Genomic DNA, 25173 nt, shown 5'->3' on the forward strand with positions numbered 1-25173 from the left:
AATTCAATAGGCATTCCTCCAGGAGTTCCTTCGGGAATCCTGTAGGCGTTTTTTATGAATCCAGTAGCGGTTCCTCCGGGAATCCAATAGGCGTTCATTCGGGGATCCCTAAGGTATTCCTCCGGGAATAGTGCAGGCTTTTCTTCGAAAAGTCCATTCCTCCAGGAATTCTCCAGAAGTTCCTCCAGCAATTCCTCCGAAAGTTCCTCCGGGAATTTCTGTGTAAGATCCTCCAGGAATTCCTCAGGAAGATCCTCCAGGATTTCCTCCGTAAGTTCCTCCAGGATTTCCTCCGCAAGTTCCTTCAGGAAATCCTTCGGAAGTTTCTTCAGGAATTGCTCGAAAAATTCCTCCAGGAATTCCTTCGAAAGTTCCTCCTAGAATTCCTCCAGAATTTCTTCCAGCAACGCCTCCGGATGTTCCTCCAAGAATTCCTCCAAAAGTTCCTCCAGGAATTCCTTCAGAAGTTCCTCCCAAGAATTCTTTCGGAAGTTCCTGCGCAAAGAACTTTGGGAGGAGTTCCTGGAGCAACTTCCAAAGAAATTCCTGGAGGAACATCCGGAGGAATTTCTGAAGGAGCTTATGGATGAATTCCTCCGGAACTTCTTCCGAGAATTTTCCACCAGTTCCTCCAGGAATTTCTCCGGAAGTTGCTCCGAGAATTCCTCCAAGAGTTACTTCAAGAATTATTGCAGAAGTTCCTCAAGTAATTCCTCCGGAAGTTACACCAGGAGTTCCTCCAAAAGTTCTTCCAGGAATTCCTCCAAGAATTCCTCCGGGTGTCACTCCAAGAATTGCTCCAAGAGTTCCTGCGGAAGTAACTCCAAAGATTCCTCCAGAAATTCCTTCGGAAGTTCCTTGAAAAATTCTTCGAAAGGTCCTTCAGGAATTCCTCCGGAAGTTGCTCCAGGAATTCCTCCAAATGTACTTCCAGGAACTCATCCAAAGTTCCTCAATGAATTCCTCCACAAGGATCCCCAGGAATTCCTTCAGAAATTCATCCAGCAATTCCTCAGGAAGTTTTTCCAGGAATTCCTTCAAAAGTTCCTCCAGGAATTCGTCCAAAAGTTCCTGCAGGAATTCCTCCGAAAGTCTGAAATTAAGAAAACACATTAAAGTTAAAAAGAACATTCCTCCATAAGCTACTCCAGGAAATCCTTCATTGGTTTTTCAAGGAACTCCTTCAAAAGTTCTTCCAGGAATTCCTCCAAAAGTTCCTCCAGAAATTTCTTCGGAAATTGCTCCAGGAGTTCCTTCAAGAAGTTCCCTTCAAGAAATTCATGTCCCCAGCACTTTAAAGTTCCTGCCTCCTGAAATTTCCTCCTTCCGAATTTTCCTTCTGACCTCACTCCTCCCAGGAGTTCATCCGCCAGGATCTCCTGACTCCCTGAAGGAATTGAAAAGTCCTCCAGGGGGGCTCATGCCAACTCTTGGAGGATCCTGGAGCAACTCCAGAGAAATTCCCTGGAGGAATCCTTTAAGGAGACTCCTTCCGAAGTTCTCCAGGAACTCCCAACCTCCTGAAGGCCCTCCAGAATCCTCCTGAGGCTGCTCAGCACCTCCACAGGAATTCTCCAAAGTTCTCACTGAGTCCTGCTCCCAAAGCTCCAGGACTCCTCCAAAGTTTTCTCCAAAGCCCAGATTTCTCAGAGAAGTTCTCCCACGAGGAATCTTAAATTCCGGATGTTTCAAAGACCTTGAATCCTTTCAAGCACCCTTTCCAGTGTCTCAGAAACGGTTTCGTCACCATCGGTTGTTTCAGAAAGTCCAGGAATTTCCCTCCGTCCAGAATCCCTCTCCTGGAACTCTCCTCCTCACCAGCCTCCAGGATCTCTCCCCAGGACCACCTCCAGGAGTCCCAGCTCCTGCTCCTGAGGAACCTCCTCACACCTCCGGAATTTGCTCCTCCCAATCCTTCCTGCTGGTGCCTGAACACTGCCTCCCAGGATCCAGGACCTCCTTCCCAGGAACTCTGTCCTCCTCCTTCCCAAAGGCCCAGGCCTCAGCCTGGAACTCCCACTCTCCCGTCAAGCAAGTGTCATCCACCTCCCTGAGCACTTCCTGCCCAGGAAATTTTCCTCCCTCCCTGGAATTTCTCTCCAGGAGTTCTCCATGAGCCTTTGAAAGCCTTCCTGAACTCATCTGGTCTCAAGAATTCTTCCCAGGAAGTCCTGGCCTTCCTCAGGAATCCTCCTCCAAAGTCCTCCCAGCACCTTCAGCCCAGGAGTCCTCCTGGAAATCCTCCCACCCTTCCTGCTCCCTTCCGAAAGCTCCAGGAGCTTCCTGGCTGTTTTCCTCAGGAATTCTCCGAAGTTCTCCCAAAGTCCTTCCAGGAATTCTCGATGTCCTCCACCTCCTCTCGAAGTCACAGTTCCTTCAGTTCTCCAGGAGTTCAACTCCACCTCCTGCTCCTGGAAACTCTTCTCCACCAACCTCTGCCCACTCTCCTGTACCTGAACTCTTGAGGAATTCCTGAGCAACTCCTGAGGAACCTCCTGAACTCTCACACCATCCGGTTCTGTCCTTCCAGGAACCTCCTCCTGCCTGAACGATCATGGTACTATCAACCTGAGAAATTTCAGCTCACTGCCTGAACATGTTCCTCCGGAACATGTCTCGAGTTCTGCCCCCACTCTTTCATCCCCACTCCTCACTGCTTGGAGAACGAATCCCATCCTTCCATCCAGTCCACTCCAAATAGTGTTGAGACACTGAATGATCACTATTCTGGAATGATCAATTAAGTATGCGGCTCACTGAGTGAAAGCTTGCTGGAGTATTCCTTTAGCTATGTAGGTTTTCTCTTTAACCTGCAATGTAGTAGCGTTATTAACAGTATAATGAATGAAAAGTTGTAAATTTCCTATGGTTATTATTTACTATGTAGAATATGGTAAAGAATCAGATGAGTGCTGTGGAAAGCAAACGCGGTGTTAGAGTATGTGCGGCGCCTCCCAGCGTGGCAAGACGCGCGGCTACAAAGCAAGACCATGCTGTGGCGTGCATTAAGTCTGACTTGCGCATAATTTCAGGTCTAGATAATTTCGATTGCCTGAGGCATGAATGCAAAATGGTACCTGATCCACTGCAGTTGGCCACCGTGAGGCGGCTCTGTTTACTGTAATCCCTGATCCTGTAATCTAAAGTTATTCTTGGACATTCTCCTGGATCTGGAACATGGTCTCATGGAATTTTGTGCCTATCAAATTTTCTAGAGTTTTTTATGAAATTCTTGGAGAAGTTCTGTCGACCTAGATTTGGAGCTTTCTTTCAGTGCATTCTAGAGCCCCAAGAGAATTCTTCCTGAAAAGTAAAATTTCTTTGTGGCATTCTGTTCAATTTTAACCTTACTTAAATCTATTCACAAAATTAAGTAACGCAAAAACTGAGGTTTTGACCAATCTCCTCCCCTTGTAGCAAAAAAGTAAGATTTTGGTACTCCTCCTCTACCAGCGTGAACGCGAACCGAAAATTTTAAAGGCAAGTATTTGGTTCTCTTCGATCGATGCGGGTTTTGCTATTTTTAGAACAGGTTTAAGTAAGCGATTTCAAAAATGCACTGTGCTTTTTAGAATGAAAACTTCTCTGGGTTGCCTCTGTCAACTTTGGCTTAGTTTGGAAGATTCTAATAGTGAGACATACAATACTTCAATCGAAACGACGTTCCTCGGAGGTCTTTCCATCAAATAATATAATCTTTTTAAAAATCGCGGAATATTCTTTCATATAGAATAATAATCAGTGTTAAAACATTTAAAAGTAATTTTTATTCGCCCGCAGTTATGCGTACATTTGGTAGTACCCACCCCTCCCCACCTTTTACGTGCGTAACAAAGTATAACGCAAGTTGGAAACCACCCTCTCCCCCAAAAGCGTTACGTAATTTAGAACAATATCGGCCAATTTTCAATTTGCAAATGAGCCGTTGTATTGAATCAGGGTCAGGTAAACCTTGGGACAACTGACGCTTCGTCATCACATTCCAAGGTTGAAATTCCGGTTCATAAAAACTCTCTCCAAATTTCATTTGGTTTCATTGAGGAATTTCGTCCGTAACTTTAGGGGAATTTCTTTGGAATTCTTTGCAAAATCTCTTTGGGATTCTTTCGAATCCCATGAAGATTCCATTTAAATTTGTTGATAATTACATTTGGTATTTCCACCCGAAAATTCAAAAGTGATTTCCGCATTTCGATCTCGACTTTTAGGAACTCCATCTGGCTCCTTGAGAATTCCGAAAGAAATCTTTGAGTATTTTAATTAATTCGATTTAATTTAACTCGTTTCCTATGATTTTATCTCACATACTTTTCGGAATTCAATTGGCATACTGCTGCCCGAAATCTTGGTCCAAATTCCTTTTGAAAGATTTTGAATGGAATCATCATAGCATTCTGAAATAAATTCTCACCGAATTAATGAATGGAATCCTCAAAGGATTTCAAATGGAATTCTCAAAAGATTTTCGAAATGAAATCTCTTCGAAGGATTTTAAATGGAATACCACGCCAAAAATCCAACAGAACCCAGAAATGAATGAATTCTGTAAAGGATTTCTAGTGGAACTCCCCAACGAATATTGAAAAGAATCCCATTTACTTCTAAAGAACTTCGAATAATCTTTGAAGGATTCCGATAGGTATCTGGTAATTACGTGTCATAATGTCCCCTGGCATATTTTCTCTTCGCCCGTTGCATAATGCATTTTTTTTTCATCCGAACAGGTCCTTCTTAGGGGCGGGCCAATTTCCGTTTCTGTAGCCGTACCTTTGGAGGAATCAATTTGAATTGATACTACCATCGCCTCATTTTACTGCTGAGGGACCTTGTTCGTTGCGCCTCAAGGTCGATTCCATACATGTCGATGCAAACAACTTTCATGCGAAAATGTAAAAAAATGCTTTAATAAAGGATGTAAGTCAAAATTTATACTTGACACAAATGATTGAATAATTCAATGTAAACCGTAAGAAACCGAAAACAAAGAACAAAAGAAGGTTGAATCTAGGGTACCCATGCTCTCTCTCCATATCTATCAAAAATCTAGAAGAACTGTACTCAAGTGTTCTAGGGAGATGTCTCCTGCGTCACCCAAGAGAACCGATGTGTCAAATTCCTTCGGTTCAAACCGTTTAAACTGGTTAAGCCACTCTGCCAGTAACTCTCGTCTAAAATTTGAGGTAGAAACGGTTGTTGTATTTGGAGGTGGAGTTGAGGTCTGACAGGTTCTAGACATCGAAGAAAAATGTCTAGGAGACTAATTTTTTTGTCTCAGAGATATCACAGGAGACATCTAGAAGATCTTTCCGAGCGGGTTCTAGATGTCTCCTGTGATATCTCTGAGACAAAAAAATTAGTCTCCTAGATATTTTTCTTCGATGTCTAGAACCTGTCAGACCTCAACTAATTCTCAAATGCAACAAACTGTTTCTACCTCAAATTTTAGACGAGTTACTGGCGAGGTAACTGGTTTAAACGGTTTGAACCGAAAGGGATTTGACACATCGGTTCTCTTAGATGACGCAGAGACATCTCCTAGACATGAGTACCACAGTTCTTCTAGATTTTTGATAGATATGGAGGAGACATGGGTACCTAGATTCTTCTTCTTTTTGTTCTTTATTTTCGGTTTGTTTACATTGGAAATTATTCAATCATTTTGTCAAGTATAAATTTTATTATAAACATCCTTTATTAAAGCATTTTTTTACATTTTCGCGAAAGTTGTTTACATCGACTGTATGGAATCGACGAGGCGCAGCAGACAGGTCCCTCAACGGTAAATAGGCGATGGTATTGTCATTCAAATTGACCACTCCAAGGTACGGCTACGAAACGGGAAATTGGCCCGCCCCTAAGAAGGACCTGTTCGGATGAAAAAAAAAATGCATTATGCAACGGGCTTGAAGAAAATATGCCAGGGGGACATTATGACACACGTAATTACAGATACTATCGGAATCCTTCAAAGATTATTCGAAGTTCTTTAGAGAAATAAGGATTCTTTTCAATATTCGTTGAGAGTTCCACTAGAAATCCTTTGGAGATTCATTCATTTCTGGGTTCTATTTGGATTTTGTGGTATTCCATTTAAAATCCTTCGAGGATTTCATTCTGAAATCTTTTGAGAATTCCATTTGAAATCCTTTTGAGGATTCCATTCGTAATTCAGTGAGAATTTATTTCGGAATGATATGATGATTCCATTCAAAATCTTTCCAAAAGGAATTTGGACCGGAATTTCGAAAGTATACCGAATTGAATTCCGAAAAAGTGGCGGATAAAATCATGAAACAGTTAAAATTAAATCCGAATTAATTAAATACTCAAAGGATTTCTTTCGGAATTCTCAAAGAATATTGAATGGATTCCTAAAAGTCAGATCGAAATGCGAAATCACTTTTTTCGGAATTTTGAGAAAATACCAAATGTAATATCAACAAATTTAAATGGAATCTTCATAGGATTCCGAAAAGAATCAAAGAGATTTTGCAAAGAATTCCAAAAGAAATTCCCTAAGGATTACGGACGAAATTCTCAATGAAACCAAATGAAATTTGAGGGATTTTTATGAACCGGAATTACAACGGAATGTGATGACGAAGCGTCAGTTGTCCCAAGAGTTTTGCTACCTAAACCCTGATTCAATACAACGATAACCATTTGCAAATTAAGAAAAGGGTATTGTTCACAAATTACGTAACGCTTTTGGGGGGAGAGGGTGGTTCCAACTTGCGTTATACTTTGTTACATTAAAAGGTGGGGGAGGGGGTGGGTACTACCAAATGTTACGCATAACGCGAATAAAAAATTACTTTAAATGTTTTTTAACACTGATTATTATTCATATACACGAAGAATATTCACGATTTTTAAAGATTATATTATTTGATGGAAAGACCTCGAGGACGTCGTTTTGATTGTTATTGTGTCTCACTATTAGATCTTCCAAACTAAGCCAAAGTTGACAGAGGCAACCCAGAGAGTTTTCATTCTAAGCAATTGCATTTTAGCTCAACCACTTAAAACCTGTTCAAAAATAGCAAAACCCACATGCATCAGTGAAGGAAAACCAAATCTGCCTTTAAAATTTTCACAGTTACGCGTTACATGGGGGAGGGAGGGGGTACCAAAAATGTTACTTTTTGCTACAAGGGGGAGGGAGGGTGGTCAAAACCTCGGATTTTTGCGTTACTTAATTTGTGAATAGACCCAAAGTAAGGTTAAAATTGAAATACCTGAGGGAATTTTACTTTCGGGAAGAATTCTCTTGGAATTCCTAGAGGAATACTTCCAGAAAAGCTCCAAGTACTAGGTCGACAGAACTTCTTCAAGAATTCCGTAAAAAAAAACTCTAGAAAATTTGATAGAATACTTCAAGAATTCCATGGGAACTCCTTGTTCGAATCCGAGAGAAATCATCCAAGAATAACAAGATTCAAAATTACAGTAATTTATTCCTCCAGTGGATCAGGGAAGATTCTCGAAAAAATCTCCGCAGAATTACTAAATCCAACCAGGATATTCGAATGAAATAAATCATCAAGGATGTTCGAAGAAATCCTCCATGTTTCCTGAAAGAATACTCACAGGACTTCCGAAGATATCCTATCATAATTCCCCGAGGAATCTACCCAGTATTCCCAGGCAATGTCCGAAATACATACATATACATTCTTCTTCTTCTTATTGGCATTACATCCCCACACTGGGACAGAGCCGCCTCGCAGCTTAGTGTTCATTAAGTACTTCCACAGTTATTAACTGCGAGGTTTCTAAGCCAGGTTACCATTTTTGCATTCGTATATCATGAGGCTAGCACGATGATACTTTTATGCCCAGGGAAGTCGAGCCAATTTCCAATCCGAAAATTGTCTAGACCGGCACCGGGAATCGAACCCAGCCACCCACAGCATGGTCTTGCTTTGTAGCCGCGCGTCTTACCGCACGGCTAAGGAGGGCCCCCACATATACAATGATTTTGCTCCACAGCGCTCATCTGATTCTTTACCATGTTCTGCATGGTAAATTAGTATGGGGAAATTTATTTTTTCATTATACTGTTAATAACGCTACCCCATTAAGTGCAGGTTAAAAGAAAACCTACATAGCTAAAAGGAATACTCAACAGCTTTCACTCAGTGAAAACCGCATCTTAATTAATCGTTCGAATAATTAGTATTCGAATTAAATCTATACCATGGGTTTCTGGAGCTAATTGCATAACTCCTCAACAGGCAACATTGCTGCTCGTGGCGCGAAAGATAGCACACACAAATTCAGGCTACTATGTTGCACTGCATATTTCAGTGATGCCCTGAAAGAAGTTTAACGATCATGACTAAAGATTCGCAATCTGTATTAAAATCGATTACTAATTATTGGGGCGATTAATTAACATGCGGTTTTCGTTGGGTGAAAGCTGTTGAGTATTCCTTCTAGCTATGTAGGTTTTCTTTTAACCTGCGCCTCATGGGGAAGCGTTATTAACAGTATAATGAAAAAATAAATTTTCCCATACTAATTTGCATGCAAACTTGAAATCGCTTGTGCTAAATCAGTTTTATTCCAAATGAGCTCAAATTTTCAGAGGACACTCAGAACATGATAAAGAATAAGATGAGCACTGTGGAGCAAAATCGATTTTTTGAACCACTCTAATATACATATTTTATTGGGAATTTGGACTGGATTTTAGAAGGAATTTCGGATTAATTTTAAAACAAATCTCGACAAGCCTGGAGGGTTTCACGAAAGTGGATCCCGACTTAAGTCAAGGTACAAAGACTCTAGCTGTCTAATTCAAATGGAACTCCTTTGGGAATTTCTTCTAAGGCAATCGCATATATAGAAGAACAAGGACCGGTTTCCAGAAGACAATCTTTCTGCAATAAAGCTTAGGATAGAACTCGGGATTCCTTCCGACATTCAGTTCAAATTCGTTCCAGAATTTTCATGTATATATGTAACTTGCTCATATTTTACTTACCAGCGCTAGTCGGTCCTACTAATGCTGGTCCAGCCACTATTGGGTTCTTGTGCCTTATCATTTCCACAAGGCATAATGCCCTCCTTAGCCGTACGCTAAGGTGCGCGGCTACAAAGCATTCCATGCTAAGGGTGGCTGGGTTCGATTCTCGGTCCCGGTATAGGAAATTTTCTGAAGGAACCTTTCGAGGAAATCTTGGAGGAACTTCCGCAGGAACTCCAGCAGGAATTCTTGGAGCAACTTCCGGAGGAATTTGTGGAGGAACTTCCGGAGGAATTCCCGAAGAATTCTTCGAGGAACTTCCTAACAGAGCTGCATCTGAACACGAGAACGCGTGTTCGTGTTCAAAAAGTTCTGAACACTGCACACTGTTCAAGAGCACTGACCTAACTTAGCAACTTGTATCCTAGGAAAACAAACTCAAGCGACGGCATGCTACTCATTTTTCAACTAGTAATGGAACACGTGGGCTTCTGACGGATAGAAATCAAGCATGCTCGTATGTTTTTGCATAGTTACAAATCTAAGGAATCTTAGTTACCATGATCGTTTTGCTTGCGTATCAACCCAGTGCACACTGAACTGTGTGCAGAGTTCAAAACTAAGAACACCAAGGCACGCTCTTGGCTCTTGTTCTGTTCAGGATGCATCTCTGCTTCCTAAGAAATTTCTGGAGGAGCCCTTGGAGGAATTCTTGGCAGCAGGAACTCCTGCAGGAATTCTTGAAGTAACATCTGGAAGAATTCGTGGAGGAACTTCCGGAGGAATCCCTGGAGAAACTTTTGGAGGAATCCCTGGAGAAACTTTTGGAGGAATTCCTGGAGAAACTTTTGAAGGAATTCCTGGAACAACTTCAGGAGAAATTCCTGGAGGAACTTCCGGGGGAATTCTTTGAGGAACTTCCGAAATAATTCTTGGAGGAACTTCCGAAGGAACTCTTGGAGGAACTTCCGAAGGGACTCTTGAAGGAACTTCCGAAGGAACTCTTGGAGGAACTTCCGAAGGAACTCTTGGGGGAATTCCAGGGGGAACTTGTGGAGGAATTCCTGAAACAACTTCCGGAGGAACTTCCGAAGGAATTCCAGGAGGCACTTCTGGAAGAATTCTTGGAGGAATTCCTCCTTAAGTTTCTTCAGGAATTCCTCCAGAAATTTCTCCGGAAGTTGCTCCAGGAATTCCTCCAAAAGTTCCTTGCGGAGGAATTTCTGGAGGAACTTCCGGAGGAAATTTTCGGAAATTTTTTTGACTTCCATGGGCATAAAGTATCATCGTGCTAGCCTCATGATTTGCGAAGGCAAAAATGGTAACTTGGCTTAGAAACCTCGCAGTTGATAAAGGAAGTGCTTAATGAAATCTAAGCTGCGAGGCGGCAATGTCCCAGTGGAGAATGTAATGCCAACAAGAAGAAAAAGTAATGTTCAAATAATCGATAAAGGGGTTTACTCGCATCTGGGAACGCGTCTTGGAGGAACTTCCGAAGGAATTTCTGGAGGAAACTTTCAATGAATTCATGAGTGCACTTCCGCAGGAACTCGTGTAGGAATATTTGGAGCAACTTCCGGAGGAATTCCTGGGGAAACTTTTCAAGGAATTCCTGGAGCAACTTCCGGAGGAGTTATTGGAGCAATTTCCAGATGAATTCCTGGAGAAACTTCCGGCGGAATTCCCGGATGAATTTCCGGAGGAATTCCTGGAGTAACTTTTGGAGGTATTCCTGAAGGAACATTTTGGAAGAATTCCAGGAGCAATTTCCGGAGGAATTCCTGGAGAAACTTCGGAAGAATTCTTGGAGGAACTTCCGAAGAATTCTTGGAGGAACTTCCGAAGGAATTTGTAGAAGAACTTTCGGAGGAATTACTGAAGGAACTTCCGAAGAATTCTTGGAGGAGTTTCCGAAGGAATTTCTGAAGGAACCTTTCGAGGAATTCCTGGAGGAACTCCAGCAGGAATTCTTAGAGCAACTACCGTAGGAATTTGTGGAGGAACTTCCGGAGGAATTCCTGAAGGAACTTTTGGAGGAATTCCTGAAGAAACTTCCAGAAGAATTCCTGGAGAAACTTTCGGAGGAATTCCTTGAGGAACTTCCGAAGAATTCCTGGAGGAACTTCCGAATACCTGGAGGAACCTTTGGGAGAATTCTTGGAGGAACTTTCGAAGGAATTTCTGGAAGAACTGGAGGAACTTTCCGAAGATTTCCAGGAAGAACATTTGGAGGAATTCCTTGAGAAATTAATGAAGGATTTCCTGGAGAAACTTCTGAAGGAATTGCTGGAGGAACTTTTGGAGGAATTCTTGGAGAAACATTTGGAGGAATTCCTGAAGGAACTTCCGAAGAATTCTTCGAGGAACTTCCTAAGAAATTTCAGGAGAAACCTTTGGAGGAATTCTTGGCCGCAGGAACTCCTGCAGGAATTCTTGAAGTAACATCCGGAAGAATTCGTGGAGGAAATTCCGGAGGAATCCCTGGAAAAACTTTTGGAGGAATCCCTGGAGAAACTTTTGGAGGAATTCCTGGAGAAACTTTTGAAGGAATTCCTGGAGCAACTTCAGGAGAAATTCCTGAAGGAACTTCCGGGGGAATTCCTTGAGGAACTTCCGAAATAATTCTTGAAGGAACTTCCAAAGGAACTCTTGGAGGAACTTCAAAAGGAACTCATGGAGGAATTCCTGGAGGAACTTCCGGAGGAATTCCAGGAGGCACTTCTGGAAGAATTTTTGGAGGAATTCCACCAGAAATTTATCGGGAAGTTGCTCCAGGAATTCCTCCAAAAGTTCCTTGCGGAGGAATTTCTGGAGCAACTCCCGGAGGAATTCTTTTAGGAACTTCAGGAATATTTCTCGGGAGGAACTTCCGGAGGAATTGCTGGAGGAACATCCAGAGGAGCTCCTGGAGGATATTCCGGAGAAATTTTTGGAGGATATTCCGGAGGAATTCTTGGAGGAATTTACGGAGGATTTCCTGGAGGAACTTTTGGAGGATCTTCCAGAGAAATTCCTGGAGGAACTTCCAGAGGAATTCCTGGAGTAACTTCCGGCGGAATTCCTGGATGAATTTCCGGAGCAATTCCTGGGGTAACTTTTGGAGGAACTACAGAAGAATTCTTGGAGGAACCTCCGAAGGAATATCTGGAGGGACCTTTTGAGAAATTTTTGGAGGAACTTCCGCAGGAACACCAGCAGAAATTCTTGGAGCAACTTCCGGAGGAATTTGTGGAAGAACTTTCGGAGGAATTCCTGAAGGAACTTCCGGAGCAATTTCTGAAAGAACCTTTCGAGGAATTCTTGGAGCAAATTCCGGAGGAATTTGTGGAAGAACTTCCGGACGAATTCCTGAAGGAACTTTGGAGGAATTCCTGGAGCAACTTCCAGCAGAACTCCTGGAGAAACTTCCGGATGAATTCCTTGAGAAACTTTCGAAGAATTCCTGGAAGAACTTCCGAATACTTGGAATACCTGGAGGAACCTTTGGGAGATTTCTTGGAGGAACTTTCGAAGGAATTTCTGGAAGAACTTCCGGAGGAATTCCTGGAAAAACTTCCTGAGAAATTCCTGGAGGAACTTCCGGAAGATTTCCAGGAAGAACATTTGGAGGAATTCCTTGAGAAATTAATGAAGGATTTCCTGGAGGAACTTTTGGAGGAATTCCTGGAGGAACTTTAGGAGGAATTCTTGGAGGAACATTTGGAGGAATTCCTGGAGCAACTTACGGAGGAATTCTTGAAGAAACTTTCGAAACTTGAAGAATTCTTCGAGGAACTTCCTAAGAAATTTCTGGAGGAGTCTTTGGAGGAATTCTCGCTTAACTTTTCAAAAGGACAAGCTTTCATTCTGGTCTGTTGATTGCGCTACTCAAATTAATTCATGAAAAAATGTTACTTAGGACCTTTTGAAAAGTTAAGCGAGAATTCTTGGCCGCAGGAATTCTTTAAGTAACATCCGGAAAAATTCGTGGAGGAACTTCCGGAGGAATCTCTGGAGAAACTTTTGGAGGAATCACTGGAGAAACTTTTGGAGGAATTCCTGGAGAAACTTTTGTAGGAATTCCTGAAGCAACTTCAGGAGAAATTCCTGGAGGAACTTCCGAAATAATTCTTGAAAGAACTTCAGAAGGAACTTTTGGAGGAATTCCTGAAGGAACTTGTGGAGGGATTGCTGAAGCAACTTCCGGAGGAATTCCTGGAGGAATTCCAGGAGACACTTCTGGAAGAATTCTTGAAGGAAGTTCCGGAGGAATTTCTCCTTAAATTTCTTCAGGAATTCCTCCAGAAATTTCTCTGGAAGTTGCTCCAGGAATTCCTCCAAAAGTTGCTTGCGGAGGAATTTCTGGAGGAACTTCCGGAGGAATTCCTTCAGGAACTTCAGGAAGATTTCTCGGGAAGAACTTCCGGAGGAATTCCTGGAGGAACATCCAGAGGAGCTCCTGGAGAATATTCCGGAGAAATTCTTGGAGGATATTCCGGAGGAATTCTTGGAGGAACTTTTGGAGGAATTCTTGGAGGAAGTTATGGAGGAACTTCAGAAGAAATTCCTGGAGGAACTTCCAGAGGAATTCCTTGAGGAACTTCCGGAAAAATTCCGGAAGAGTTTCTGGAAGAAATTCTGGAGGAATTCTTGGAGCAACTTTTGGAGGAATTCCTGAAGAAACTTACAAATGACTTCCGGATGAACTTCCGGAGAAATTCCAGCAGAAACTTCCTGAGAAATTGCCGAAGGAATTTCTGGAGGAACTTCCGCAGGAACTCCTGCAGGATTTCTTGGAGCATTATCCGGAGGAGTTCGTGGAGGAACTTCTGGGGCAACTTCCAGAGGAATTCCTAGAGGAATTTCCGGGGGAATTCTTTAAGGAACTTTAGAAATAGTTCTTGAAGGAACTTCCGAAGGAACTCTTGAAGGAATTCCTGGAGCAACTTCCGAAGAAATTTCTGGAGGAACTTTTGGAGGAATTCCTGGAAGAACTTTTGAAGGAGTTCCTTGAAAAACCAATGAAGGATTTCCTGGAGTAGCTTGCGGAGGAATGTTCTTTTTTTAACTTTAATGTGTTTTCTTAATTTCCCGGAGGAGTTCCTGGAAGAAATTCTGGAGGAATTCTAGGAGGAACTTTCGAAGGAATTCCTGGAGGAATTTTTCGAGCAATTCCTGAAGAAACTTCCGAAGGATTTCCTGAAGGAACTTGCGGAGGAAATCCTGGAGGAACTTACGGAGGAAATCCTGGAGGATCTTCCTGAGGAATTCCTGGAGGATCTTACACAGAAATTCCCGGAGGAACTTTCGGAGGAATTGCTGGAGGAACTTCTGGAGAATTCCTGGAGGAATGGACTTTTCGAAGAAAAGCCTGCACTATTCCCGGAGGAATACCTTAGGGATCCCCGAATGAACGCCTATTGGATTCCCGGAGGAACCGCTACTGGATTCATAAAAAACGCCTACAGGATTTCTGAAGGAACTCCTGGAGGAATGCCTATTGAATTCCTAGAAGAACGCCTACTGTAATTACAAAAGACTGCTCTTTAAATTCCCGAAGGAACGTCTACAGGATTCCCGAAGGAACGCTTTCTGGTTTCCCGGAGGAACGCCTACTGGATTCTGAAAAGATTACTCACTACTAAATTCCCGAAGGAACGCCTACTGGATTCTGAATATATTGCTTTCTAAATTCCCGTAGAAACACCAACTGTATTCTCCGAGGAACGCTCACTGGATTCCCGAAGCAACGCTTACTGGATTCTAAATGGATTGCCCTGTTAGAGAAAGATTACCGGGCGCGAGTATTAGCCGTTTGACAGCGCAGTATCATTACTTGACACTTTATCGGTCGGTACTAAACGCGCTGCTATAACAGTAGTGCGACTGACAGGTGACCAAATTTGATAGCGCGGTAAGAGCGGTAAACTGTCAACTGAAAAACGTCACCGGTACGGAATACAGCAACCAAATTGAGAGTCGAAAATAGTTACCGATGCGGAAACGAGTGACGAAACTAAAATGACAGTGCTGCGCGGGTGATTAAAATGATCGCGACCGATAATGATGCTTTTAATTCCGGATGGAACACCTACAGGAGTCTTAAAGGAACGCTAACTGAATTCCATATGGAACGGCTACTATAGATTCCCAGAGGAACGTCTTCTGGATTCCCGGAGAAACGACTACTGAATTCTCAAAGGATTGCTCACTAAATTCGCGAAGGAATGCATACTGGATTCCCGAAGGAACGCCTACAGTATTCCAGAAGGAACGCCTAGTGAATTCTAAAGAGATAACTCTTTAAATAACCGGAAAAACGCTTACTGTATTCTCCGAGGAACGTCAACAGTATTCTCGAAGGGCCGCCTATTGGATTCTCAAAAGATTTCTTACTACATTCCGGAAGGAACGCCTATATGATTCCCGAAGAAACGCCTACTGGATTCTAAAGATATTGATCACTAAATTCCCGATGGAACGCCTACTGGATTCCCGGAGAAAAGCCTATTGATTCCCGGAGGAACGCTTACTGGATTCCCGAAGGAACCGCTAGAAGCCCACAAAGGAACGGCTACAGGATTCTCAAAGGAACGCCTACTGGCTTCTCAAAGGAACGCCTATTGAATTCCCGAAGGAACGCCTACTGAATTTCCGAAGGACGCCTACTGGATTCCCGGAGGAACGCCTACTGGATCCTCAAAAATCCCGGAGAAACGCCTACGGGATCTTCTAAAGATTTCTCACTAAATTCCGGGAGGAACTCTTACAGGATTCCCGAAAGATCACCTACTGAATTCCCGAAGGAATGCCTACTGGATACGCGGAGGAGTGCCTACTGGAATCCCAAAAACGCCTACAGTATTCTGAAGGAATGCCTACAGGATTCACGGAGGAACGCCTATTGAATTTCCAAAGAAACGCCTACTTGATACGCGGAGGAATCTTTAAAAACGCCTACAGGATTTCCAAAAGAATTCCAACTGAATTCCTGATGAAACGCCTATTGGTCTTCCAGATTCTCAGAAGAGTGCTCACTAAATTCCCGAAAGAACGCCTACTAGATTCCCGGAGGAACGCCTACTGGATTCTAGAAAGATTGCTCTTTAAATTCTCCGAGGAACTCCTACAGGATTCCCGAAGGAACGTCCGCAGGATTCCCGGAGGAACGCCTACTGGATTCTCAAAAGATTTCTTACTAAATTCCGGAAAGATCACCTACACACACTTAAATTATTTTGTAGACCTCGGCAAAATTTTTGCCGAAATTCCAACAGCCGAGATCTTGGTGATATTTTTTACTGAAATTCGGCAAAGTTGACTTTTTGCCGAGATCTCGGTAACGATTACCGATCACTCGGTAGAGTTTACCGAAATCTCGGTAAAAATTTTACCGAAATTCGTCGAAATTATTACCTATATCTCGGCTGTTGGATTCTCGGCAAACGGTAAACTTAGAATTTTAAGTGTGCAGGATTCCCGAAAATACGCCTACGGAAATCCCGGAGGAACATCTACTGAATTTCCGGAGGAACGCCTACTAGAATTCCTAAAAACGCCTACAGGATTCCCAAAAAGGAATGCGAACTTGATTCCCGGAGGATCGCCTACTGAATTTCCAAAAGAACGCCTGCTGGATTCCCGGAAAAACACCTACTGGATTCCCGAAAAAACGCCAACTGGATTCCCCGGATGAACGCCTACATGATTCCCGAAAGAACGCGTGCTGGATTCCCGGAGGAACTGGAAGCACAAAAGAATGCACTCTAAATTTCCGAAGGAACGGCTATAAACTTCTCAAAGGAACGGCAACGGGCAAAGAACGCCCACTGGATTCCAGAAGATACGCGTACTGTCTTACCGGAGAAACGCCTACTGGATTCCCCGGAGGAACACCTACTGGATTCTAAAGAGATTGCTCTCTAAATTCCCGGAGGAGTGCCTAAAGACCCCTAAAGATTTGACAGTTAGCCCATATATTTTCTGTCAAATTTTCCGCTTCCGTCGCCGTTCCGCTGAATTTCGTTTGGGGTTTAATAGATTCCCGAAGGAACGCCTACTGGATTCCCGGAGGAACTCCTACTGGATTCTCAAAAGATTGCTCACTAAATTCTCGAAGGAACACCTACTAAATTTTTGAAGGAATGCCTACAGGATTCTAAAGAAATTGCTCGCCGAATTCCCGGAGGAACGCCTATTAGATTCCCGAAGGAACACCTTCTGGATTTCTGTTGGAACGCCTATTGAATGTTTGATGGAACGCTCAAAGGATTCCCGGAGGAACGCCTACTGATTTCACGAATGAACGTCTACTAAATGTCAGAAGGAACAACTTTTTTATTCTCAAAAGTTTGGTCTTTACGACTCCTGAAGGAATGACTTCTGAATTCTCAATTGCTATACATACTTTAGATTTAATACTGAATTCGCAACGGAAAGAATCCCTCCACCCAGAAGGGTTGTAATTCCAATAAAGATGAGATTCCCAATGGAATCCTTACTGGATTCCTTAAGAGTTCCTCCCTACTGAATTCATGAAGGAATCTAAACAGGATTCCCGAACGAAGGGAAAATTCTTACAACAAACTTAGGTAAAAAGATATTAAAATAGAAATTATGAAAAATGGTTATAGAAGCATAATTTCAAAAGTTAGGTAATTTAGTAAATCCAGCTCAGACCTCAGACTCAGTCAAAAATTGACCAAATATGGGGACTGGTATTTTGAGATCAATTTGCTTTTAATTACTTACATTGTTTTTGGAATAGGTACTTCAACTCTAGCAGCGATCCATCGATTCCAGCCATAGCATACGCGGTTGGTGTCTTGTGAAGATTGAAGAAAGTTCATGTTTATGTTGATCAGATGTTCGGCTAAAGTTGATTTGCACGCCACTAATACGTTGTCAGTTCCGATCCATTTCATCCTCCTTCCTGACTTGTTCATCTTGAGCTGTATGCGGTTTCGACATGTAACAGGTACTGATATTTCGTCGGCCGATAATCTTCTATGGAACCAGTTGTGAAGCATATTAGGCTTAACGGAAGCTCATTCAGCTCCTCCACTCAAATCAGACCTCAAGGAATAAGTGCATCGCTAACAAGGCGAGGCTGTTTGTGGTTAACGGCTCTCCGAAGATGCAATACATTCTAGGCTTGTCCCGGATGGATTCATGTGTGGCGTCTTTCGACAACTTTGGGAATGATGTTTGGTTGTTGTGAGGCTTCAGATCGGAAGATTATGAACGGGTAATGCCGAAGCTTCCTTTATCTTCATCAAATGTTTTTGACGTCTATTTCACCGGATTTGGAACCGTTGGCGGCATAAATGCGATACTAGAAATGTAATAAAATTATTGTACGCTTGACACGGTTATTCCTACTAGTAACTACATACTTCCGAAGCCAGATAGATATGAATACGGAAGTCAATGTGCAGAATGGTTGATCACATTACTTTTAAGGAAAACCGAACTTACCTCGAGTGAAAACAAAAGGATTGAAATTGAAAACGGTTCACAGCGGGCGGGTGGTTGAAATGTTTTGTACTCGCTCCATAGATCCGGATGATTGCGGGAATCTCAATCCTAAGTTTTATTGGAAAACCATCAATGGAAAACTTCGGAGCACATTTGAAAACCTGAACATCGTAGGCCGTGGTTTGCTGGTGAGAATGTCTCATAATGGGTCCTTATTCCTTGGTAATATTGAAACCACGAAACGGTCACTGGCCTTCTCAAATCGAACTATTCGCAGTCACGAAGCAGATACTTTGTTTTTATTTTAACGAAACTTAAGAGCCAAACTTAATTTTATTTTCTATTAAATTTAATGTGAGCACGAATCTTCCAAATCTGAAAAAATACCTAGGGCGAGGTCGCGTGAAGAAAAAAGATGGCGATCAAAAGGCGCGATTCGGAAAATGTATGTGACAGATTGAACCGGTTGATAAGCAAGTGTGAGTGCACTGGTATAAAAAAGCAAACACACATAGCAAAAATCGAATGGTAACATGCACTTGGTTCGAGACCGAGATTGATTTGAATCCAAACTAGGGTGGTTGGTGTCTAAACGAGGTAGATTTTTGTTCCCTTCTAGATATCCTCCAATGCGGGAAGATCTTTCCGAGCGGGATATATTGAGCCCGTCCCATTTTTTTCAGTGTATGAACGAAATCAAAACAGCATACTACCTGTCATCCAAAATACTTTGATTCTTGTCATTATTTGTTTATGTTTACATGCTAGTGTTGTGTTGCATGTTACTGAAGTGATTTCGAGTTCTGTGCTTCCGTTTGTGAAAATTAAACCGTGAAAACTGATATTTTACGCAAAAAATGGGTGATGAAAATGAAAATTCGTGCGATAAGTTCGACGACGTGAAACCGGACAAAATGTTTACCCTGAAGAAGTGGAACGCAGTGGCCATGTGGAGCTGGGACGTTGAGTGCGATACCTGTGCCATTTGCCGGGTGCAAGTCATGGGTAAGTGATTATTAAATTCCTCAGCCACATTGCAGACGTGCCTGCAAAGAACAATAAACCCAAATTTGACAAAAAGCACACATAAGCACGCTCTGTCACTTGCCCTGTCAAAACGTAGCATTAAGGCTCTATAAACCGTAATCAATTTGATGATGAAGATGATTTTGTTCTTATTCGTACTAATACTAATGCAATTTTAGCCAAAATTCAATATTTCACTATTATTCATCAACTTACCTCTGTCAACGTATATTCATGGTATTTTTATATGAATTTTTCACTCACCTAGCAAATTGATTATTAATGCTACGTTTTGACAGGGCAAGTGAATTGAACAACTCAGTTGAATTCAATTGACTTGCCAAAAGTTGAACATGTTCAACTTTCTTTTCGTTCAAGTGAATTGAATTAAGGTGTTTACACGTTCAGTTCGCGTTCAATTCAAGCGACTTGCTCAATTCACTTGCCTTGTCTAAACGTAGCATAATTATTTGACTAAAAAGCGCTTAAAACTGCTTTTTTCCTAAACAAATTTTCGTATACTAATTGTACACACACCAACTCCGAACGATCGAAACACATCCATACACTTGTTTTGAACATGCACTCAGTTTTTCACTTGTTCTTTTCTCGCCGTTTTCTTGATTTTATCACAACTAAACATAATTCACTACCTAACTTTCACTTTTGTCTTTGATGTTGAACACCAATTTCTTCACTTCATGTCGAAAAACCAACGAAAACTGCTTTAAAAAATTTGAAGTGAGAGACAAATTTGACGGCTGTATTGTGAATGTTGTAAAAATCGGAACACCCGAATTCACTACCGCATTAGGTGAAATAATGCGCTCAAAATCTCGGCAAAGCAACTTAGAAATATCAAAACAATACATCGAATATGCTAGTCGACACGCAAACAACTTTATGCATATACAAGAAAAAAATCATCATTTCATCGTTGCCAGATTTATTTAATCAAATAATTATTGCAGTTTGTCGAATTAATCAAATCAACCAGGAAAAAAAAAAGAAAAGATTATGCAAGCTTCTGTTGGCAGGGTGGAGAATGGTTGACATTTAATTTAACCGTACCATTCATCCTACCATGCAGTCAAAAAAAAAAAAACAAAACTACGGCAGCCGAGCAGCCTCGACCAAGCAGACGACAGCGCATACTTTTACAATTTTCTCCCCCCACAATCAATGTTTTCGTAGAATAATTTCTCAACGTATAATCGGTTTTGGTGGCAAATTTACATTTCATTATTCCTTACTCATTTTACAGATTAGAACTAATAAATCAGTATCTGTGGCTAGCACTCTTTCAAGGCTGTGTGCCACAGCCTTATTCAACTCGATTCTGTTCTATTTGCACTGCGCACAAAAAAGTGTGGATGGATGGCACGAGACTCACGCAGTAGCAAATAAACAGTCTGCGGATGAAGAATAAAAAAATGATTTAATTTCATCATACATTAATTTGGGAAACTGTCTCAGTGTGCTCGGTGCACGAAATTTTACCGGATAAAATGTAAATATTCGGAGAATCAAAGTGTTTTACTGTACTTTCCCCCAGAGTGTATGTAATTAAGAGTGGCGACACTGTCAGAATTGGAACAAAATTCATCTGTTATTCCCATACATAATCGTGTTCCAAACGTGTAGGAGACCTGTCAAATGCGGCACATGTCGCCACTCTCAATTACATACACTCTGCTTTCCCCAACACTTGTATGTTGAAAACCCAGTGGTGTATGAAGAATTTTAAAATAAGTTTAGCATTAGCATTAGCATTAGCATTGAGCAATTCGCACAAATTCGTAGGTGGTACAAGCCAAGACTATTGTATGAGAGTAGCATCACTTTTCATCCGTTACCACAGATATTGATTTGGGACTAATCACTATATCTTAGATGGAAGCAATGCACTCTCCAATAGTCGAGATCTGTCCTGGCCACGTCCTTGCGAATGCTGAGGAAGGGGAAGGATGGTTAGTTGGACACCTACTTAAGAAAGATGCAGAGAACTCTACGACCTCTCATAGGTGCCACGGGAGGTTTTGGGATTGTATGGAAGGTTATAACAGTAGGAATCGTTTTGGTAGAACGTGAAACACAGCAAGAACTAAGATAGAAATACAAAGTAGGAAAGGGACGAGCCTGGTATTGAACCCACTGTTGGGAATAATCTAACCACTTTGTAATCAGCGTGCATTATCGTCAAGACAACACAACTAATGTCATATTATAGATCATTGAATAAAATCATTCTGTAGTTAACCACCTCAAAGACTGCGCGTGTTTTTCATTTCTCTCAGGTTATGGAGCCCAGCCTACGCCCTAACCTCGAAAAATAAAAGTTTTTTTCGGCACGAGTTCGGTTGATCGGTGTGTGCGGATAAACCGTCGCGAAAAGTATCGGATCTTTGTCGCTAGTTTTTCCAGTGCGCGCACTACCCGGCGGCAATGCAAGAGGAACGAAAAATTTACCTCTTCGATGGCTCGAATTATGCGAACTGGAGTTTTCGCATGGAGGTCCACCTGGAGGAGTTGAATTTGCTCGAGTGCGTCCAGGAGGAGACCGATGAGATTCTCGAATACCAGCCACAGCAGGGCGACTCAGAGGAGGTGAAAAGGGAGAAGCAGGGAAAGTTGGCGGAGCGGAAGAAATTGGATGTGAAGTGCAAGTCAGTGCTCATACGGAACATCGCGGATTCCCAGCTCGAGTGCATTAAAGGGAAGCGATCGCCGGTGCAGATTTGGATGACGTTGCAAAATACATTCGCTCGAAAGGGAATCTCCGGCCAATTTTACCTCCTCAAGAAATTATCAACGATGAAGTTCGACGAATCCGGGTCGATGCAAGCACATTTGATGCTGTTTGATCGGATGGTGAGCGACCTCGACTCGGCCGGCATCAAGCTACAGGATCAGCTCGTTGTGTTTTACCTGCTTCAGACGATGCCCTCCTCCTACAGTCAATTGGTGACAGTGTTGGAAACTCTACCCACGGATCAGTGTACGCTTGAATTCGTTCGTGCGCGATTATTAAACGAGAGTGTGAAACGCGATAACACTCACGAAAGTGGAGATGGTGAACATTCCACGGCGTTCGTGGGAAAAAGTAGTAAATCCGTCGCGAAGAAAATGAAGTGTTTCGGTTGTGGAAAGCTTGGACACAAGCGGTCCGAGTGCCCGTCGCAGAAGAATGTGGAATCGGGAAGAGATTCGAAGAAAAGTGCCAAGAAGAAGAAAACTGCCCACTCAAGAATTTTAAAATAAGTTTCCATATAAAAAATATTTCTCGCGTGATTTTTGAAAACGTCGTAAGTCCAAAAGAGAGGCTCTCTTTGTTTACTTTCTCTTTTGATTATTACAAAGCCATACTAACATTTAAATTGGATTTTCCAGCACCGATCTGAAGAAAATAGCTTTGTCTAGTGTGCTGAGGTGAAAATATTGCAACAAATTTTAAACTAGCCTAGATATTAGCAAAAGAGAGCGTAATGAAAGAGAATCTCTCATTTGGACTTACGACGTTTTCAAAAATCACGCGAGATTTCATAAATGCTTAAAAGTAAACATTTTGTTGCATCTGGCAACATTATGTAGCAGCTGACAAGCTTTTACCACCCCATTTCCACCCACCTCAAATTTTCGTCACTTTTTCGTACTAGTTGCCTCACCAATACTAACAAGCAATAACGTCATTAATTTTCAAAACAGAGTTATGGAGCCTTGAGCCTTAAGGTTCAAATGTCATACAGCAAATCGATTTCTTTTTCTTGCTGTTCGCTTCTTTTTTTTGCGGAGAGCCTACTCATTCGCTCAGATCTGATTTTGAACAATGTACTCAAACATTTCATAAGGTATCAAACTCTATATATTTCCACAAAATATTAACGTCCTTTTCAATACCTGTACAGCGCATAGATTATGGCGATATGCATAAACAACCTCAAAAATGCATCTGAGATTGATTTGATGTGCATCCTTCTCCTAATTACACAATTTTCTACATGCATTTTACATGGATGTAAAATTATGATGCAGTTGACTACCTTCTCAAATGTTCGTCAAGATTCAATGGATTGTTTACATGACCATATGATCGGTCTTCTCTCTGTGTACATGAAAAGTGATGCCGTTTTATCAACACTTGAATTATGAAAAAATAAATAACCTGCACACTTAAAATAAATCGCAGATTTCTGTGAAATTTCACCGAAATCTCAACAGCAGAACTGTTCGGTAAAAATTTTACAGATTTTTTGGTGGTTTTGACAGTTGAACAAAGGAAAATACCGCAGAAAATCGGTGAAATAATCACCGAACAAATCTGCTGTTGAGATTTCGGTGAATTGAAGCAAAATTCACCGAAATCTGTGAAATGATTTAAGTGTGTGCGTTGCTTATGAATGCTTGCGTTTTCACAGTTCTAGCTCACATCCAATATTTAGTGTCAATATATAGCATGAAAAGCAACATTTTCATAGATTATTGCTTGATGTTTACGTAAATCTTCGAGAAAACAAGCATAATATATAGAACAAATCAACACGCAACACTGAACGATGATTTTCGAGTATCTGCAAAGTATAAGAGAGCGTGAGAGTAATGCTACGTTTAGACAAGGCAAGTGAATTGAGCAAGTCGCTTGAATCGAACGCGAACTGAACGTGTAAACACCTTAATTCAATTCACTTGAACGAAAAGAAAGTTGAACATGTTCAACTTTTGGCAAGTCAATTGAATTCAACTGAGTTGTTCAACTCACTTGCTCTGTCAAAACGTAGCATAAATCGACGGTTTCCCCTCCTGGAAAAATATTTTTTCAACTTTGCAATATTTTCTGCAAAATGCAGTTTTTTCAAATAATATTACGAAATGCATCCAAATGAAGCATCCCACGGATGTATTGAAGTCACCACTATGTGTAGATGTAGTTTTAACACGAGAATGCTTCCCCGATTCAGCTGGGGAATGCATTTTCTCCTCGGTGGGCGGATTTTTTCCTGGGGGTGGTAAAAGCACGTGGCTGGTTTTCTTGTCAATGACTGGATTACGGTAATTTGGGCCTTAATCTTTTTTAAAGCAACTGCAAACGGTACCTGAAAAAAATAATAAGCTGCGAAGCGAAAAATGCGAGTCCGGAAAAGTTCCGTAGTGCAAGTTGAAAAGATGCGAGTCCAGTTATTACCGAAGCAAGAGGGAAAAATGCGAGTCCGGTTGTTATCGAAGCGCCAAATGAGAATGCGGAACAGCTTCGTAGCGCCAGATGGAAAATGCGGGTCCGGGAAAGTTCCGTAGTGCAAGTTGAGTAAATGCAAGTCCGGTTGTTAAGGAAGCGCTAAATGAGAATGTGAGTCCGGAACAGTTCCGTAGCGAGAAATTTATGGTGGTTATACAAAAAAGCCACATATCGGCCATCTTGGAAGCCACGTGCTTTTTTTCAGTCGATTTTCAAGAGCACGGATTGAAAGAACCATAACACACAGTGGTGATACAATCGTATAATCATTTGCTAACTTATGCTATACAATCGACTCCAGTTTTAGCACTATACGAAAAGTATTATGTCGTATTTTACCTATTGAAAATGGGAGTGGAAAAACATGTGAATTTAAAATTCACCACGGGACTGATTGTATAATTACCTTAAGAAATGCAACTCTAGAAAAAATCCGCAATGCAAGACAAAATGTTGCGCCCTATTTGTAAAGTTACGATCATAATTAAGT

At 41.8% G+C, this 25173-nt stretch overlaps 1 protein-coding gene and 1 long non-coding RNA gene across 2 annotated transcripts; one reads left to right on the forward strand and one right to left on the reverse strand.

The window, feature by feature from the left end:
• Window positions 1-5665: 5665 nt before the first annotated feature.
• LOC134203554 (uncharacterized) lies at window positions 5666-18760 on the reverse strand. Its single transcript, XR_009977642.1, has 3 exons — window positions 18428-18760; window positions 17702-18284; window positions 5666-5865 (listed from the first exon to the last, which is right to left on the reverse strand). It is a non-coding gene; the product is annotated as an uncharacterized LOC134203554 (long non-coding RNA).
• Window positions 18761-19071: 311 nt separating this feature from the next.
• LOC134203555 (RING-box protein 2-like) lies at window positions 19072-19432 on the forward strand (the record flags this gene model as incomplete). Its single annotated transcript, XM_062678402.1, is given in 1 exon segment — window positions 19072-19432. A coding segment is annotated over 1 exon segment (148 nt), but the record flags the coding sequence as incomplete, so codon positions are not given.
• Window positions 19433-25173: the final 5741 nt, after the last annotated feature.

Source organism: Armigeres subalbatus, unplaced genomic scaffold, assembly GCF_024139115.2.
Source record: "Armigeres subalbatus isolate Guangzhou_Male unplaced genomic scaffold, GZ_Asu_2 Contig1960, whole genome shotgun sequence".
Taxonomy (NCBI): domain Eukaryota; kingdom Metazoa; phylum Arthropoda; class Insecta; order Diptera; family Culicidae; genus Armigeres; species Armigeres subalbatus.